The sequence below is a fragment of the Malaclemys terrapin genome, chromosome 23 (genome assembly GCF_027887155.1).
Source record: "Malaclemys terrapin pileata isolate rMalTer1 chromosome 23, rMalTer1.hap1, whole genome shotgun sequence".
In the NCBI taxonomy this organism is placed as follows: domain Eukaryota; kingdom Metazoa; phylum Chordata; order Testudines; family Emydidae; genus Malaclemys; species Malaclemys terrapin.
In genome coordinates this window covers 5,118,500-5,135,812 of record NC_071527.1, presented here as the reverse complement: position 1 = coordinate 5,135,812, position 17,313 = coordinate 5,118,500, and the positions used below count along the sequence as shown (strand labels likewise).

Here is a 17,313-nt window from a genome sequence, read left to right as displayed (position 1 = left end):
TCTGCTCCCAGTCTAGTTTCAATGACAACACCCAAAAGTCTTCTGCAATGAGTTCCCAAAAGCCAAGCAGAAAATTAAATTTGTCTGAATTTTCTCCTTTCAGGGTATTGGTGACTTGTTCATCTCTTTAGGATTGGCTGGGACCGCACAGCCAAACAACCTTTTTGAAGAGAATTTACTCATTAATTAACTTCCTCACAAGAGCTAAGAGATAGGAATGCTCTCTTCATTAGCTGGATGAGGTGCAGAAATGCAATGAACCTCATGTTTTTACTGAGATTCCACTGTGGTATGTTTTCATTACTTGTACATGTTCCCAACTGAACATAAAGAAATTATGATTTTATTTGAGCGGGTATAAAAATTCTTATATAATGGGTGTCAAGGGGCAGGCATATTAAGTGGACCCAACTGACGATCTGTCGGATAAGCTTAGTAGGTTCTACCGAATGCTATAGATTTTTTTGGTTCAGTGGCAGGGCCGGCTCTGGCTTTTTTGCCAGCACGGCAGGGGAGGGCGGCCGGAGCGCCGGGGGGAAGGCGGCAAGTCCCGGCTGGGGCTCTGCTCTCCCCGGTGGCCGGGAGGGCGGCCGGAGCCCTGGGAGGAGGGCAGAGTGCCCAGCCGGGGCTCCGCTCTCCCCGGCGGCCAGAGCCGTAGCACCGCACTGCCCCACTCCAGGTGCCGCCCCAAGCACAAGCTTGGTGGGCTGGTGCCTGGAGCCGGCCCTGTTCAGTGGCCAAACCAAAAAAATCTATTACAAAACTGTTTAGTTTTGAAACTGTTTTTTTTTGTTCCCCTCCCCCCCCAAAACAAAGCAAATAAACAAAAAAAAACCAATAGTTTCAGGTAGAATGAAATATTTTGTTCGAACTGAAGCTAAATTTTGTTAGGTTTTTCAATTCAGTTTCATTACGTTGGATGTTTTTTACTCTTTACAATGATTTTTAAAATCAAATCTGGCTAATGTTTTGAAATGAAAAATCAAAATGATTTATTTCATTTTTTTTCCCCAGGCAAAGCTCTTTGCTGAATTTAACGTGATTTTGTAAATAGCTTTGGTCACCCCGGAAATGCATTTTTCTGGCAAGTTTACGGTTTGACTGAAAAAGGTCACCAAACATGAGCCCAACACACTGGCGGGAGGAAAAAGGACAGCTCTTGAAACTATAGCCGTAAAATGCAAATCTGCAGAATGTACTGTCACATTATAAAACCCAAGGGACAGAGGAATAAAAACCACAATTGCAAACAAACTATGAGGACTCTCATGAATACATCCACCAAGCTATAATTAGTATAAAATGAGAATACTTTAAACAAGAATATCTTCTGAGCAAAGCTTGCAAACAAAGCATTTTAAAATGCATTATTATTTCATAAGTGGTTAATGTTTACTATGAAGCTTTGCATGTTGCAAAGCATATACTGCTGCTAGGCAAACCAAACCCTTGAAAACTTGAAATTAATTTTCTGATCCAACCAAGCCCAGCTTCACTATCATATATAAGGGGTAGTGTCAAGGTGTCACATCAGAGGAGTCCTTTCTCCTTCGCTTTTTGCTGCTGTCACGCACCGCAGCTCCCGATACTTATTCCCGCTTCAAATACGCCGCCATGAACAGACAGACGTTTTTTGCAAGCTCCACCGTTGGACGAAAGGGCTTCAGCTCAACGTCTGATGTCCTAAGCGGACACAGAACCTGTGTGGCCTCGGTAGGCCCGCCGGTCGAAAGATGTAAACTTGGTGGCTACAGCAGCAGGAGCGTCTGCCACCTGGGTGGAAGCACCAGAATTGCCGATGTTGTGGGCTGCCCTAGTGGTGCTGGATGCTACGGAGGTTATGGTGATGGTGGCACAGCTTGGGGTAGTGTTGGTTATGGCAGCTCTGGAGGCTTTAGCGGCAGGGTAGGTCTTTGCGGACCCAGAGGCTATGGAACTTTTGGAGGTTATGCCGATTGCAGGAGCGATGGTATCCGAGGGGTCAGCGTCAATGAGTCCCTCCTGAAGCCGCTCTGCGTGGGAGTTGACCCACAAGAACATCAGGCACGAGAACACGAGAGGGAACAGATGAAGACCCTGAACAACCAATTTGCCTGCTTCATTGACAAGGTGAGAGCATCGATGTTTTCTATATTTCCTTTAATAAAACAAAGAGAATGGCCCATGGTGCAGATTTCTAATCCGGATTTGCATCCAGATCCAAATTTCCCCATGTTCAGACTGTGACCTTTGGAACAAGAGCATAAGATTGTCCTTGGATTGGGGCCTAGTCAAATCCCTACTGAAATCAGTGGAAAGACACCCAAATTCACTTAACTGGATTTGGATCATGCCCTGAGACAGAGCCACTGCGGTACTTAACTCTTTGGAAAGTCTCCGTCACTTGAAGGCTTTAAATCAAGGCTAGATGACTTTCTAAAAGATCTACTCTGTCTCAACCAGAAGTTATGAAGGGGGGTTCCGAAGAGGATGGAGCTCGGCTGTTCTCAGTGGTGGCAGATGACAGAACAAGGAGCAATGGTCTTAAGGGGAGGTCTAGGTTGGGGGAGGTCTAGGTTGGATATTAGGAAACACTATTTCACTCGGAGGGTGGTGAAGCACTGGAATGGGTTACCTAGGGAGGTGGTAGAATCTCCATCCTTAAATGTTTTTAAGGCCCGGCTTGACAAAGCACTGGCTGGGATGATTTAGTTGGTGTTGGTCCTGCTTTGAGCAGGGGGTTGGACTAGATGACCTCCCGAGGTCTCTTCCAACCCTAATATTCTAAGATTCTATGATGCAGGAACTGTTGGGTAAAATTCTATGGCTTGTGTTATGTCAGGTCAGACTAGATGACTGAAGTGGTTCCTCTTGCCTTAACATCTACGAAGCCATTAAATAAACAATATGAAAGACCAAGTGTGCCTGGGTGATGGTTGTCTGCAGTCACCCTTCCAGTCTGTTGTTTCCACATTCTCCAATGAGGTCTGCGTTAAAGTTCTACGGCCATTGAGAATGTCTTGTGCTAAGTGGAACAGAAACCATGGCACTATTGTTTTCATCCAAGGATGGGAAACGTAGCGGGTTTTTTTGGAGTCATTATTTAGTTTATTGAAAGGAATGCAACATCTGGCCTTGATTCCATTCACAAGAATAATTGTAGTGAAGTGAATGGAATGGGATGGTTATGAAAAGATCCTCCTCCTCCTTGATTTGCAATTTGCTGGGCACTACCTGGGCAATCACCACTCAATGACACCGAATGAGTTTGTGATCCTCTTACATTCAGCATTACTCTCCTTCGAAGTACCTGGACGAAGAGACAAAGACAGAGTTTTAGACTTAAATTTATTTCCTTGGCCTTTTGATGTTTATATTTGACACACAAAGTTATATTAAAATCAGTCCTGGTCCTGCTTTGAGCAGGGGATTGGACTAGATGACCTCCTGAGGTCTCTTCCAACCCTAATATTCTATGATTCTATGATTTCAATACCATCGGGATACATGTAATATGAAGGTGAATGGAATACAGTATTTGTTAGCTTAAAATGTATTCAACTTCGATATATATTTATGATTACTCAGAGGAGGGGAGAGTTACTATTAAGTATCATTTCCCAAAGATCTGCTTCCTTTGGCCCTCTAGTTGTCAAATACTCTGTTCCTGCCTCTGGAATACCAATAACAGTTCCTGAATCAAAAAGGACAGTTTAACTTAGGGTCTTTCTTTCTTTGGTGGCAGCTTTTGGAGATTTAAAAAATTGCTGAATTTTGGTTTACAGGTTCGACACCTGGAGCAGCAGAACAAGGTGCTGGAGACCAAATGGAACCTCTTGCAGCAGTGTGTTCCTCCAGCCCCACAGAAAAATCTCGAGCAGTGCTTTGAGAATTATATCTGCAGCCTGAGGAAGCAGCTCGAGGATTTGTTAAGTGACAAGGAACAACTGACCTGTGAAGAGTCTGCATCAAGGAAGCTTGTGGATGAATTCAAATGCAAGTAAGAGATTATCCATCATTTGCTTTCTTCTCAGTTTGCTCTATTTCTTGTGATCTCCTTTAGCTGCTGTGGGAAATGAAAAAAAATTGTGGCCTGATTCACCACTGAATTATTCCAGTCTTTAGCTGGTATGACTATTGTAGTAGGAAGAGAGCCTGAGACATAAGTCCTTGTATTAGAGGCCTGATATGAGGCCTGAGGCCTGAACTAAAGTAGTGGTCAAAACTTTTCCAATATGAAGCAAAGTCATGCTCACAGAATTTGGCAAGCACAGGTCTGATATTGCAAAAACACATATTCCAGAAGGGTAGTACCAGAACACCTCAATACTAGCACATTCCCCACAGATAACAGGAACACACTGACCCATCCTAAAGATAAGGTCAGGATAACAGCATAATGAATAAAAATGTTTTAATCAAACCAACATTGAGTGGCACCCAAATACGTCAGCGGTGGCACCCTGATTTGTAATTTGTTTGTATCCGTGTATAAAAATGTATCTCAAAGGGAGTGTCTTTGGCCAGCCTACGGAGCAGTGGAAAGTCCCACCCGTGACTGAGCTGCGTCCATTGTCACAAGCATACACGTCTTAGTATCTTCGGAGAGTCTTCCAGGTGCCATTACCGTGCTTTGTTGACAATAAACCTGGCCGGGCACCTTTGCTACTAAACCAAGTCTTGTGGTCTTCTTGAGCAGTTCGATCGAAGCCTGCTGTAGGTGCTATCTGGCCAGAGCCAGTGCAGCACGCAGCGAGAACACACGCATGCCGCCAAATATCTAACAACAGCGATATCAATTGAAATGGCATTTGCGATTGGTGAAACAGACCCAACGTTGATTGCAAATTGAAAGAGAAAAATGTTGCCCATGTGTGTTATGGCAGCTGGCAAAACAAGCACCGACCCACCGCTGTCTCTTCTCTTTTCCCACAGGTACGAAGAGGAAATCAGCAGGCGCACAGCGGCAGAGACCGAGTTTGTGGTGCTCAAGAAGGTGAGAAATTCAGGTGGCTAAAAGAGGAAGCGAGGATCTGTAAATATAGCTATAAATATTTTGCATGGATGCCGCAGCAGTAGGGAGTTATTAGAAGATACCTGATGATGGTAGCATGAGGAAAAGGCACATCTTTGCACACATACTGGACGGTGTGGAAAAAGGATATAGATGGGAATGGGAGAAGAAGTTGAACGTCATTTAAGCTAGCATCATAGCAAATCACAAGCAAACATAACACACTCAAGTTGCTCTTCATGTCATTATTTGTAAGTGGGGCCTGACGGAGAGAGCAAAAACGGTTGTAGCTGGACAGCAATGGAATAATAAAGGCCCACTAATGACTGATATTTTAATCATCTAAAGAGGTGCATCTTAATTTTTCTTCCTCGCTAGATCCATTGTAGGTAGATCTCAGAAAATGAGACCAAAACACTGAATATTTAGAGTTCATATTTAAACTTTCATTAGTCAATACTGGGTTTTCCACCAAGTCCTAAGTGCCGAAGAGGACTTTTCCTCCCCATTGACTTTGAGGTGGGTTGATTTTCCTCTGGGAGGCCCGGGAGCCCCTTGAGGAAGCCTGCCAAATCGAGACATTCTGTTCCACAAGCCTGATGGAAACAGACAACAGGCTTTGCCTCCGATACTGTTTCCCCAGTGTTTTGGAATACCTGTGGCTTTTTTTCCTCAGGAGGCGGATGGTACCTTGCTGCACAAGGAAGAGCTAGAGGTGAACACGACCTTGTCGAAGCAGAAGCTGGAATTTCTGAGATGTGTGTTTGATGAGGTAAGGATTCTTCTTATGCTGCCGGCCATGGAAATTCAGTACCATGCTTCTCCTTGAAATCATCATCACATTGCATAGAGCCCAGATTACTAGAGGCAGCAAGGACTCCATAGCTAGAAACTCCACCTGGGTGATTGCCTCTAGGAAACATTTACTAATCCACCCCTAAACATGGAATTATGAAGCCTATATAATGTTACGCTATAATGCATGAATCTTCACCCTGGATCTATCTGGTGACAATGCCTGGGAACAATGAGACCTGTCTTTTCCTCCCCAAATCCATCAGAAATTGGACATGTCCTACCTACCTGGTTGGCCTGCCCCTACTCCTAAGAGGAAAGACTTCTGTATTTCTCATAGGCAAAGCCCTTTACGTTGGTCTTTGGTTGCAGGATCGGAACTAGCCCAGTGAAGAGAGACCCTTTGTCCTTGAGTGAACATCTTGGAAGTATGGATAAGGGAGGGGTCTTTAAATGATACCTAAGACTTTATGCAATTGCAGGAGAGAGCTCAGATGGATGGCCAGTTCTGTGACACGGCAGTTGTTGTGAAAATGGACAACAGCAGAGACCTGGACACGGACTGCATAATCAAGAACGTTGAAGGCTGGTATAAAGAGATTGCTCAGAGGAGCAAAGAAGAAGTTGATGTTTTGTACCAAACCAGGGTGAGTCGCAAATGAGACAGATACGATATAGGCTACTGAATGATGCAAGTTCAATTAACCATCAGTTTGTTTCTGGATACCAGTTCGAGGAGCTTCAGGACCAAAGGGGCAGATTCTGTGAGGATCTAGAGAGAAACAAGCATGAGATTGCAGAACTAACCTGTCTGATCCAGAAGCTGCAGGGTGAGACTGACCACGTAAAGAAACAGGTAGGAGTGATTAGAAGTTTTGATTTTCCAATGAACATGCCAGATTTGGTGTATTAGTATGGATGATATATTGGAATACAGTATGGCTGGGAATTATGGTCTGGTTCTGAATGACGCTGTTGTGTCTGTGGCATGAACCAAGACTGATCTGAGATGGCTGCTAGGTTGGAATGAATGAGGCCAAGTGTTTTTAAAAAAACAACACCACCACAATTCGAAGTATTATAGAAGGTAGGATTGCCAACCCTCCAGGATTGTCCTGGAGAATCCAGGAATGAAAGATTAATCCCTAATTAAAGATGATGCCATGTGATGAAACCTAGGAGTACGTCCAACCAAAATTGGCAACCCTAATAGAAGATGGCTACAACAACGCTGCAAACAGGATCCACACTGAAGCCCTTAAGACGTAATTTCACTTCTTCAACTTATTGAGTAGACTTTCTGTCTAGCCAAATTCAAGGATTTTGAGAATCGTCATCACCTCTCGCTTGTCAAGGAAAGGAGTGGGGATGGGAAAAGGGAAATTACATGGAATAAAAGGGAAAGTGATTTTGGGCTTTACTTTCAAGCACATTCAGGCCCCTGTCACCCCTCTACCAGTGGCCATATAGTGGGTATCAATTACATTTACTTTGTTTTGATGGCCCCTTTACACTGCCAGAGCTAGGGCCTGAGTGTATATGAGAATCAGCTTCTCTCCCTTCTTATTCAACCAGGTTGATTCTTCTTACCACCCTTTGAAAATTTGGGAGGATAACTCTAAGGATGAGCATTAATGAGAGCAGTAGTATTATCACAAGCAAGCCTTTTCTTTTTCATGTCCGGTCTCCTCAAAGACGGCGCTTTCTTCCTTGTCTTCGGTTTCCCTTTCAGTTCCATCCTCTGCCACAATTTAGCACCTGCTAGATGCAGTGAGAGGAACTGCAAGGCAGGCCCTGTTGGTCTCTTGAAAAAATAAAGATGTTTGGCCAATCAGAGCCCAGCAGGCTCAGATAAAAGTTGCTACAGGGCCTGAGCAGGTCAGTTCCAGGCTGGGACCAGACGAGTGAAAAAAGGGGCTGCTCTCTGGCTAAGGGAACTAGGCAATTAGCCAGAGGTTATCTCTGGCTCTACTTACGTAGTTGGGATTGCAGAGGGAGAAGAACCTGAGGGCATTGGCGCTGAGATAGGGCTGGAGATAAAAGTACTGGTAGAAAGGCTCAGGGAAAGTGAAGGATTGCGGTAAGCAGTACATGGCTGCTGTGTATAAAGTCCCTGGGTAGGACCCCAGAGTAGTGGGCAGGCCCAGGTTCCCCTACTGGACTCAAGTAAAGTGGTATCAACCCCACAAAAGAGACAGTATTTAAAGGGGCCCAGAGCCAGGATAGAAGGCCCTACTAAGAGCAAATAGATCATGTAATACCCACCCCAGAAGGGGGTCATTTGGACTTGGTGACTTGGCCAGAGGGCCAAGCTGCTGAAGTCCCACTAAGGTTGGCTGGCAGCCTGAAGGGGACACCAGGGGTGAGAAAAGGTCTGTGGTACCACACCCAGCCACTAAGAGGTGCTCAAGAGGTGAGTGCCCCCATTACAGAGACCTATGGGAATACCATAGAATAGTGGATACATCACCAAACCCAGCACCTAGCCTTTGATAGTGGCCAAAACTTCATGCCTTTGAGGGAGATGCCAAAATTGTGCCATACTGCTAAGCAATGTCATATGTCCTGTAACAGGTAGAGCTTATTATGGACACTTGGAGTACCTTGAAAGAAGGCCAGGAAATGAGGTATACAGCTTCCAAGATGTTAGGCTTTCCTCAGCCATGTATCCATTCTTCTGAATTTGGAACTGAAACTTGGGAAGCGAATCCAGAGGCTGATGGCTCGGAACTCTGGTAGAGACACACAAACACATCAGTAATGTCTTCCGTTTTCTCCCTTGGCAGATTGCCTGTCTGCAAACAGCCATTTGTGATGCTGAGCAGCGCGGCGATTGTGCTCTTAAAGATGCTCGAGGTAAACACATGGAACTGCAGAACGCTCTCCAGAGGGCCAAGGATGAGCTGGCATGCATGCTGCGTGATTACCAGGCACTCCTGAACGTCAAGCTGGCCCTGGATATCGAGATCACTACATACAAGAAACTGCTGGAAGGAGAAGAAAGCAGGTGGGTGCCAAATACCATAAAGCTCGACGATGGAACAATTTCTAAGTGACTTTCCAATGATGAAGATGAGGATTACCTAGGAAATCCAAACAGCTACCAGGGCTCCATTGCACAAGTATTTACGAGACAGCGCCTCTGCCCTGGACATGACGCAATGCAGGGGATGAGAGAGACACCTAGGGATGGAATGGGTTGGTTGGTAGGCTGAAGTGACAGTAAAATGAAGTAAAGCTAATTACATAAGAACAGCCATACCGGGTCAGACCAAAGGTCCATCTAGCCCAGTATCCTGTCTACCGACAGTGGCCAATGCCAGGTGCCCCAGAGGGAGTGGACCAACAGGTAATGATCAAGTGATCTCTCTCCTGCCATCCATCTCCACCATCTGACAAACCGAGGCTAGGGACACCAATCCTTACCCATATTGATGGGATGAAATACTCATCTTTCTTTTCTTTCCCCACAGGATATGTTTGGGGACGCCTGTGAGTGTATGTAAGTAAGCCGAGGATTTACAATTGGGATATTCCAAGTTTGGGGGTTTTTTCTGCGAGAGTGCTACCTTTCTGCTCAACTTACTGCACCTGTGTTTTTCTTGCAGCTGTGGTCACCAACTCCTCTAACATAGCTGGAGACAGTGGTACCGCGGTTGGAGTTGGAAGCGGATGTGGTTACGGCTCTTTAAGTAGAGGCTACAGCTCTGGGCATGGAAGATGTGGCTCCCTAGGTGGGGGTTTCAGCTCCAAAAGTTTAGGAGTCTGCCCCAGAAGTGTAGTCAGCGTTGCAGGTAGCCAAAAATTCCCTGAAGGTGCAGACTTCTATCCACCTGGAGGGTTCAGCTCCAGAAGTGGCAGTTGCATATCCAGAGGTGTGGTCAGCTCTGTGTGTAGCCACCACCTCCCGGGAGGTGTGCATTGGTGTCCACCTGGAGGAGTCGTCTCCGGAGGTGGGGGTTACGGTTCTAAAGTCGTAACCAGCTCTGTAGGCACAGGACAAGTCTCTGGAGGTGTAGCCTGCTGCCCAGATGGAGGAGGGTACATCACCAGTAGTGGATATCCTGGAAATGGAGTTTGCACCGTTGAAACCGGAGGATTCATCATCCAATATTTAGGTAGTTCTCCAGCTGGAGGACCCAGCACTGGAGCTGTAGATAACTCTGGAGCTGGGCCATGCCACACTGGAGTTCCGGGAAGTTGTGAAGTGGTGAGAGAAACCGGCGTAGCTCCATAGGGGGATGTAACTCTGGATTTGTAGGCCGCACAGCCAGGAATATCACAATCCAAAGCTTAAGCACAAAGTCACCCTTTCCAAAATGATATGAAATGAATTCTCAGCCAGCTGACCGCAACACAAATCACAAAATCCCTGACCAACTATAAGCATTCATTAGGATAAGAGAGATGTCTCAGGGAGGTTCTATTTTCAGTAGTCTCCTCATTCTGAATGTCCATTCCTTAGACGCCTTGCTAACAGGTGTTTACAGCAGTATTACTTCCTTCAGCTCAAAGTGTCTTTGTATTTCAGTGCTGCCTTTAGGCATTTTCTATGCTGCAAAACCGCCCTCCCATGGGCCAATCATTTGCGTTACCCTCTCTCTGGGTTTTCTTGCAACTGGCAGTTTTATGAATCATGCAATTTGTACATGGAAACATACTCTTCCTACAGCACCTTCCAAAGTGATTCAGAAAGGAGAACAGTGATTTGACTTTCCCAGATGGTACTGAGAAGAGAATTTTTCTCTCTCTGTAAAATGGGGAACTTAGTTTCTAGAGCTGTTAACAATGTGTTTTCCAAAAAGGAAATGTCAAATTTTAATCAGAGAAATCTCCATGTCCAAGCTCATTTTTGTTTGCAGTTAAACAACGGGTGTTTAATTTAGCTTGCTTGCTGCTAAATATGTGTCATCCTTATTTGATTGTGCACCGAACTGTGCTTTTCCTGGGCTTGATTTTCAAAAGCCTTCTGCTGTAGAACTGGGTTGAATAATTGATTTTTCAGTTTGGTGGCTGAAGCGAATAATCAGAAAAAAATCGTTTCGTTTTGAACTGAGACCAAATTTGCTTTGTTTTGTTTTTTCTCACCAAAATGAAAAACTGAAAGCATTTCACTCAGGTGGAAACTAAATGTTTTGAACGTCAAATCGAAATGATGTTTTCTAGACAAAACGTTGAATCGAACTGACGTTTTCTAAACAGAATGTGGAATTGAAAAGACACTTTCCAATCAGTTAGTTTTGATTTTTTTCTAACTGAATTATTTCACTCTTTTGGAAATTTTAACTTGAAGGGTGTTTTTTTTTCAGATGAGACTATTTGCCAAATTCAACCCAAATTCATATATAGTTTTCATGTCCTAAAAAATGCATTTTTCTTCCAATTTTCTCTTTGACAGTTTTTCTCCCCCAAGGTCTACTCAGCACCTCCAAATGAAGTCGCTGGGAGCTCTTGGTGCATAGTATCTCTGAGTACGATGCCTGGTTGTATTTGTATAAAGCTGTAGTGGTGTTATCTTAGCCTTTGTTGATTGTCAAAAGTTCTCCATTTCCCACTGTGCCTTCAATAAACTACACCGACAATCCATGTTTTGTCACTTAGTTTTTAATCAGCAACATTTCATGAAATTACAAGGTAGACCAGTAATATCTCATTCCCATATTGTATATCAATGAATGGGCATTTTACATGGGATATCTTCTCAGTAGAATTCATAATGAAGGGACGGGCTGAGGTTTCAATCTGCTTTAGATAACATGGTGTGTAAAGGAAGTCTTAAACTCAAACAGAATCTAAGCTATTCTAGGGTATGTCTTCACTACCTGCTGTATCGGCGGGTAGCAATCGATTTATCCGGGATTGATATATCGCGTCTTGTTAAGACGCGATATATCGATCCCCGAATGTGCTCACCTTCGACTCCGGAACTCCACCAGAGCGAGCGGCGGTAGCGCAGTCGATGGGGGAGCCACGGCCGTTGATCCCGCGCCGTGTGGACCCCAGGTAATTTGACCCAAGATACTTCGACTTCAGCTACGCTATTCGCGTAGCTGAAGTTGCGTATCTTGGATTGATCCCCTCCCCCTAGTGTAGATCAGCCCCTACTGTATTTAGATTCTTAGATTGCTCCCACCTCCAAGGTATCAGAGTGCCTGAGACACACTTTACCAGAGTTAAATACTTATTGCTAATAGAGTTTGTGTGACAATAAATCAGCATATGCTTATTTCGGCTATATCCCCATGATTTCGGAATATCAAGTGAATGGCATTTCAGAATTTCAACCTAGGTCAAAGGGAGAAATACACAGATTAGGAGAAAATTAATTGCATGTCTCAATGGGTTAAAAACAACAACCTCAAAACAAAAAACCACCCCCCAAACCCCAGCACATTGCAAATGAAACCACAAAGACATGATGTGACTTCAGATTCGGTCCATCAAGAACTCAGTGATTAAGGGTAAAGAGACAGAAATGGAAGGAAAAGGAAGAAAGGAAAATTGGAAGGGCACAATATGAAGCAGATTGACCACCCTCTGAAATTCATTTGGCATATGGTTTGAGCCTTAAATATGGATGAGATTTGATTTTGCTCCTTTGAATGTTCTGGAAAGGTTTCACAGAAAGAGTATGTTCAAGGAAAGCACGAGAAGAATGAAGTTCTGATCCAAGAATGGACTCTCAGTATCTCCTGGTCATTCATATTATATAAACAGTCCATATCCGAGAACACATGAATACAGTAATAAAACTGGATGAGCGTGCGCAAAGCTGGTTAACCAAGAAATCACTTCCAGAAGAATGGAATGTTGATATTGACCTTAATGGACTCTCTTCTCTTTAATTTAAACCCATTTAAAATTTTGGAAACCCCTAAAATAGTTTGAGGTTCACAAACCTTCAGATTCCATGAAGTTGGCCAATTCCTAGTTGCATACACCACCCATATACTATGTATTAAAAAGCCACATGGTCACTTGGTGGTACCTCCTGTACCAAAGAACTTGAACAAAAGCAAATTGTCAACGTGGTCATTGTCTTGGCCGAATGGGCTGAAGCTCCCTATGAATTCATGCTGTTGTTTACCAGATTATAGCTGTAGATTGTATAAACCAAAACTTGGTTTAAAAGGGAATAAAGTTGGGAAAGTGTGAGGAAACACCCTTCGCCCCACCCAGGGGATGGTATGACATGACATGACATGTCAGGATTGCCTGTGGTAGCAGGTGCTTGGACTTGATGGCCTGTAAGGTTTCTTTCAGTCCTATATTTCTATGTCCTTAATTCAATCCATAAAAAGCTAGGAAATAAATTAGAGGACCCCATACATCAGGACCCATACTATGTGTTGCCCATGACCGTGACAAGATTCTGTATCATCCCAAAGAACTTCCTTCTGCTGCCAACAGATGAAGAAGCACATGACACACAACGCATTATAATGCAAAACCTTAGGTCTACGCTGCGGAGTTAGGTCCACATAAGGCATCTTACGTCGACCTAACTCTGTAAGCGTCTACACTACAATGTTACTCCCGCCAATGTAAGTCGCCCACTAGACTGACTTAACTCCACCTCTATGAGAGGTGTGACGTTGTGACGTCAACGCAGTGTCAGGGTAGACACTGCATTGCTTACAGCAGAATGTTCTGGCTGGTAGACTTTGGCAGCTGACAGCCGGAGCCTGGCCACCCAGGGCTGACAGCCAGAGTCAGGCGGTGGGGCTCCAGGTAACACCTGGCAAGGCTCCGGCTGTCAGCCTCGGGCAGCAGGACTCCAGCTGTCAGTGCCCCACAGTGCCTGTGCTGACAGTTAAATTGGTGCAGGCGCACCTGGTGTGGCTGCACGCTGCTGACAGGAGCTAGTGTAGACGTGCAAAACCAATTTAATTACTGTGGTGGCTGTACGTCGACATAACTTGCAGCCTCGATGTTAGCGTATATTCAGGGTTGCACCAGTTAAGTGTGTGCTGTGGTACATGTTTAATACTATCAAACTCTAATATAGTGCTCAAAGCACTCCCTAATCTTTAATGTGTTTCTCCTTACAACCCCCATGTGAGGTAGACGAGTGCTATTATCGCCATTGTACAGATGGGGAAACTGAGGTACAGAGCTAACGCAGAAAGTCGGTGGCAGAGTAGGGATTTGAGCCTTGGTCGCTGAAGTCCTATGCTACTTCCCTAACCACAGAGCTATCCTTTACATGGGAAGTAATCCCTGCCTTAAGTGAATAAATGAATCCTACCTGAATACAAAGTCACTACTGTATATTCTTAAATATATGTTGAGTGGTTAGAACACACCTGAGCAGTCAGGAGACCCAGGTTAAATTCTCTACTCTTCCACTGACTTCTTGTGTAACCTTGGGCAACTCAGTTAAGCACCGAAATACCTTTTAAATCCCCCCTTTAGTGTCTCTGTCCCTCAACTCCCCATCTGTAAAAAGGGAACAATACACTTCCCTATCTTGCAGATGTTTTGTGAGCATAAACACATTCAAGATTGAGGTGCTGAGATACTTACATGGCCCTGATTACTATAGTATCTTAGATAGCGAGATGAATTAGGCCATATTACTCTCCAAAGGCAACTTAAATGTGGTTTGCTATTGCCACATATCCCCTCTGGGCCATCATGACACTGCGAGTGTGCAGGGCCTCAGTTTCCCCTCTCGTTAATCTGTCCCACCTCCCAGACATGGAAGGACAGACACCACATCTCGAGTCCTGCGGGATGCTTTTCCTCAGGCAGCCACTGGCAAAACACAGCAATCTTGAATAGGCCTTTACCACCTCAAAGTTCTCCTTTCACTCAGGGCTTGTGCTATAATTGATCCGCTAGGACCCACTTTCTTCCCATATCTTTTGGAAGAGGCCTATCAAAATGTTTACTGTGTTCTTCAAGTGTGGCTTAAGACCACCATTGGAGCTGGTGCCTTTCCACGCTTTAACTGATCGACTGCCCTGTCTGCTTCTACTTTAGTGATAGTTCCTAGATCAAAGCTCATATCTTCTCCTTCCTATGTGACTGGGGGGCGGATAGCCACTGGCTTGCCATTGGGTAGTTGACTAAAGTGCTGCCTCCATATATGAAATTGTTCTGATAGGGATGCTGCACCCCATATTCTCCCTAAACATATTGTTATGATATGACATAACTAAGATAGATAGGTCATGTGTGGTATCATTGGAAAGGTTATGTAGTGATCCAATTTGTATGCATGTATCATTTCTGTATCTGAAGTCAGGAATATGGACTATGTAACAATTACAGCTGTGTGCGTACTTGGGTAATGCCCACCAGACAGTATGCAATCCGCCTGGATGGCCCATTAAGCAAGACAATGGGTCTTTGAAGATGCTGATCTCCCGTCTTCCTGGAGTTCCTTCCAGTGGACGTTACAAATAAGCCTTGTCTCATGGTTTGTTTTAACACCGCAAAGTCATGTGATGATGTCACCTAGTACGAAATACCACCTTGGACACTGCTGGCACTTTTCCACTGAAGAAGGGTGGGGATCAAACAGGGAAACAAAAGATTCCCGCCATATATAAATTCTATTTAAAGCTGGAGAGTGAGTTAATCCAGGTCACTGATTCTTCACTGAATTCCCACCCAGGATGACTGCTGGAAACACCTAAGACTGATCTGGGGAGAAAGGACTGGGACCCAGGCTGAGACAGGGGTCAAGCCCGTCAAGAGAAACACCTGAACTCTAAGCTGCAGAAACTCTGCAACCTGCCTAAAACAACATTTAGGGTGAGAAATTACTATTTGTAATCAGTTTCTTCAGTGAATTAAGTTTAGGTTGCGTGTTTGTTTACTTTGCTCAGTAATCTGCTTTGTTCTGTCTGCTATCCCTTATAATCACTTAAAATTCATCCTTTGTAGTTAATAAACTCAAGTAGTTTCTAAAACCCAGTTTGTGCAATTCATTACTTGGGGGGCAAAGAACGGTGCATATCTTCCTCCACATTGAGGGAGGGGGTGATTTTCATGAGCTTACACTATATCAATCTCTATACAGTGCAAGACAATATAATTTTGGGTTTACACTGCAGAGTGTGTGTGTACGGGAGTGCTGGGCAATCTCCTTGCCGAGTCCTCCCACAGAGAGCTGATCGCAGACTCTGTGTGATTCTACAGCTGGGTGTGTCCCTACCTGTGTGTGTGCGGGAAGAGGGCTTGAGAGCCTGTCACAGCAGCACCAAGTGAGGGGAACCCAGTCTGGTGGGACAGGCAGGATCAGTGGCACCCTAGCACATCCGGTGGCACCCCAAAAGGGGGGGTTCAACCTGTCACACTGATGTCTTAATTGTCCTCATCATCTTGTTGGTGTTTGTTTTGCTTCCTGACAACAGTCTAGTGAAGTTGTACAGTGATAAGTCTCTTACAAACGATATGGGAAGATGAAAAAATACCAGATGAGAGGGAAAATGGTCATATAATGAAGCTACCAAACGAGACCTCAGTCAATGCAAAAACTGAAGGGGTATTCAACTGCTGTTGATCCCAAGGAAAGTGCTTCCGTTATCCTAGGCAGAATAAAGAAAGCAGTAGATTCAAGGCTATGACAAGAACGGGCATGGATCAGACAGCAGAAATCATACATGGATCAAATAATAACCTTACATATCATCACAGATCTGTCTATTGAATGACAGTCACTGCTGTACATGAATTCCATAGATTTCCAAGAAGCCATTGACACAGTGGATAGAGGCTATACCACCATGGAATCCCACAGAAATATGTGAACATCTTTCAGAGCTTCTATGAAAATATGGCCTGCCACGTAATATGTAACAGCAAACTGACTAACCCATTCAAGATTACTATAAGCATCAGACAAAGATGTTTTATGTCATCCATGATCTTTCTACTGGTAGTGGATTGGGCAAAGAAAAAGACCACAGACCAGCCAAAGGGTATACAGTGAGCTCTCACACTTTTCAGATGACACCAACCTGCTGTCCCAGGCCCACAGACACATGTGAGCCAAAACAAATGATCTCCAGACCTATGCACAGCTAGTAGTGTTGAAAATCAACACTGAGAAAACTAAAACCATTAAATTCACACACATGAAGAAACACCAATAACACTTTCTGGAACTGATATAGAAGAGGTCCGACATTTCACATACCTTGGCAGCATCGTAAGCAAAACAGGTGGAACAGATGAAGACATTAAAACCAGAATAGCAAAAGCCAGACAGGCCTTCATAACCCTAAAGCAGGTCTGGAGAAATAGAAACCTTGACTTGCCCTCCAAACTAAATGTTGAGTATTTAACGCCATTGTAAAGTCTGTCTAACTATATGGTGCTGAAATTTGGAGTCTTATCAAGACTTATTTAAACTCCAGGTAAGTCTTAAACACCAGCCTCAGACAAATCCTCAACATCAAATAGCCAGAAAAAAATCACAACTGAAGAGCTTTGGAAGAGGATAAAATGAAACGGATAGGACAGGAAATTACAAAATGAAACTGGAGATGGCTAGGACACACATGGGAGGAAAG

At 44.3% G+C, this 17,313-nt stretch overlaps 1 protein-coding gene across 1 annotated transcript; it reads left to right on the top strand.

Annotated features, from left to right (window-relative positions):
- Positions 1–1,557: 1,557 nt before the first annotated feature.
- On the top strand, positions 1,558–11,372 carry LOC128828405 (keratin, type II cytoskeletal 4-like). The gene is made up of 9 exons (XM_054013068.1): positions 1,558–2,109; positions 3,765–3,979; positions 4,915–4,975; positions 5,670–5,765; positions 6,271–6,435; positions 6,519–6,644; positions 8,575–8,795; positions 9,262–9,290; positions 9,397–11,372. Exons 1-9 carry the CDS (start codon positions 1,615–1,617, stop codon positions 10,023–10,025), a joined length of 2,037 nt encoding a protein of 678 aa, XP_053869043.1. The 5' UTR covers positions 1,558–1,614; the 3' UTR covers positions 10,026–11,372.
- Positions 11,373–17,313: the final 5,941 nt, after the last annotated feature.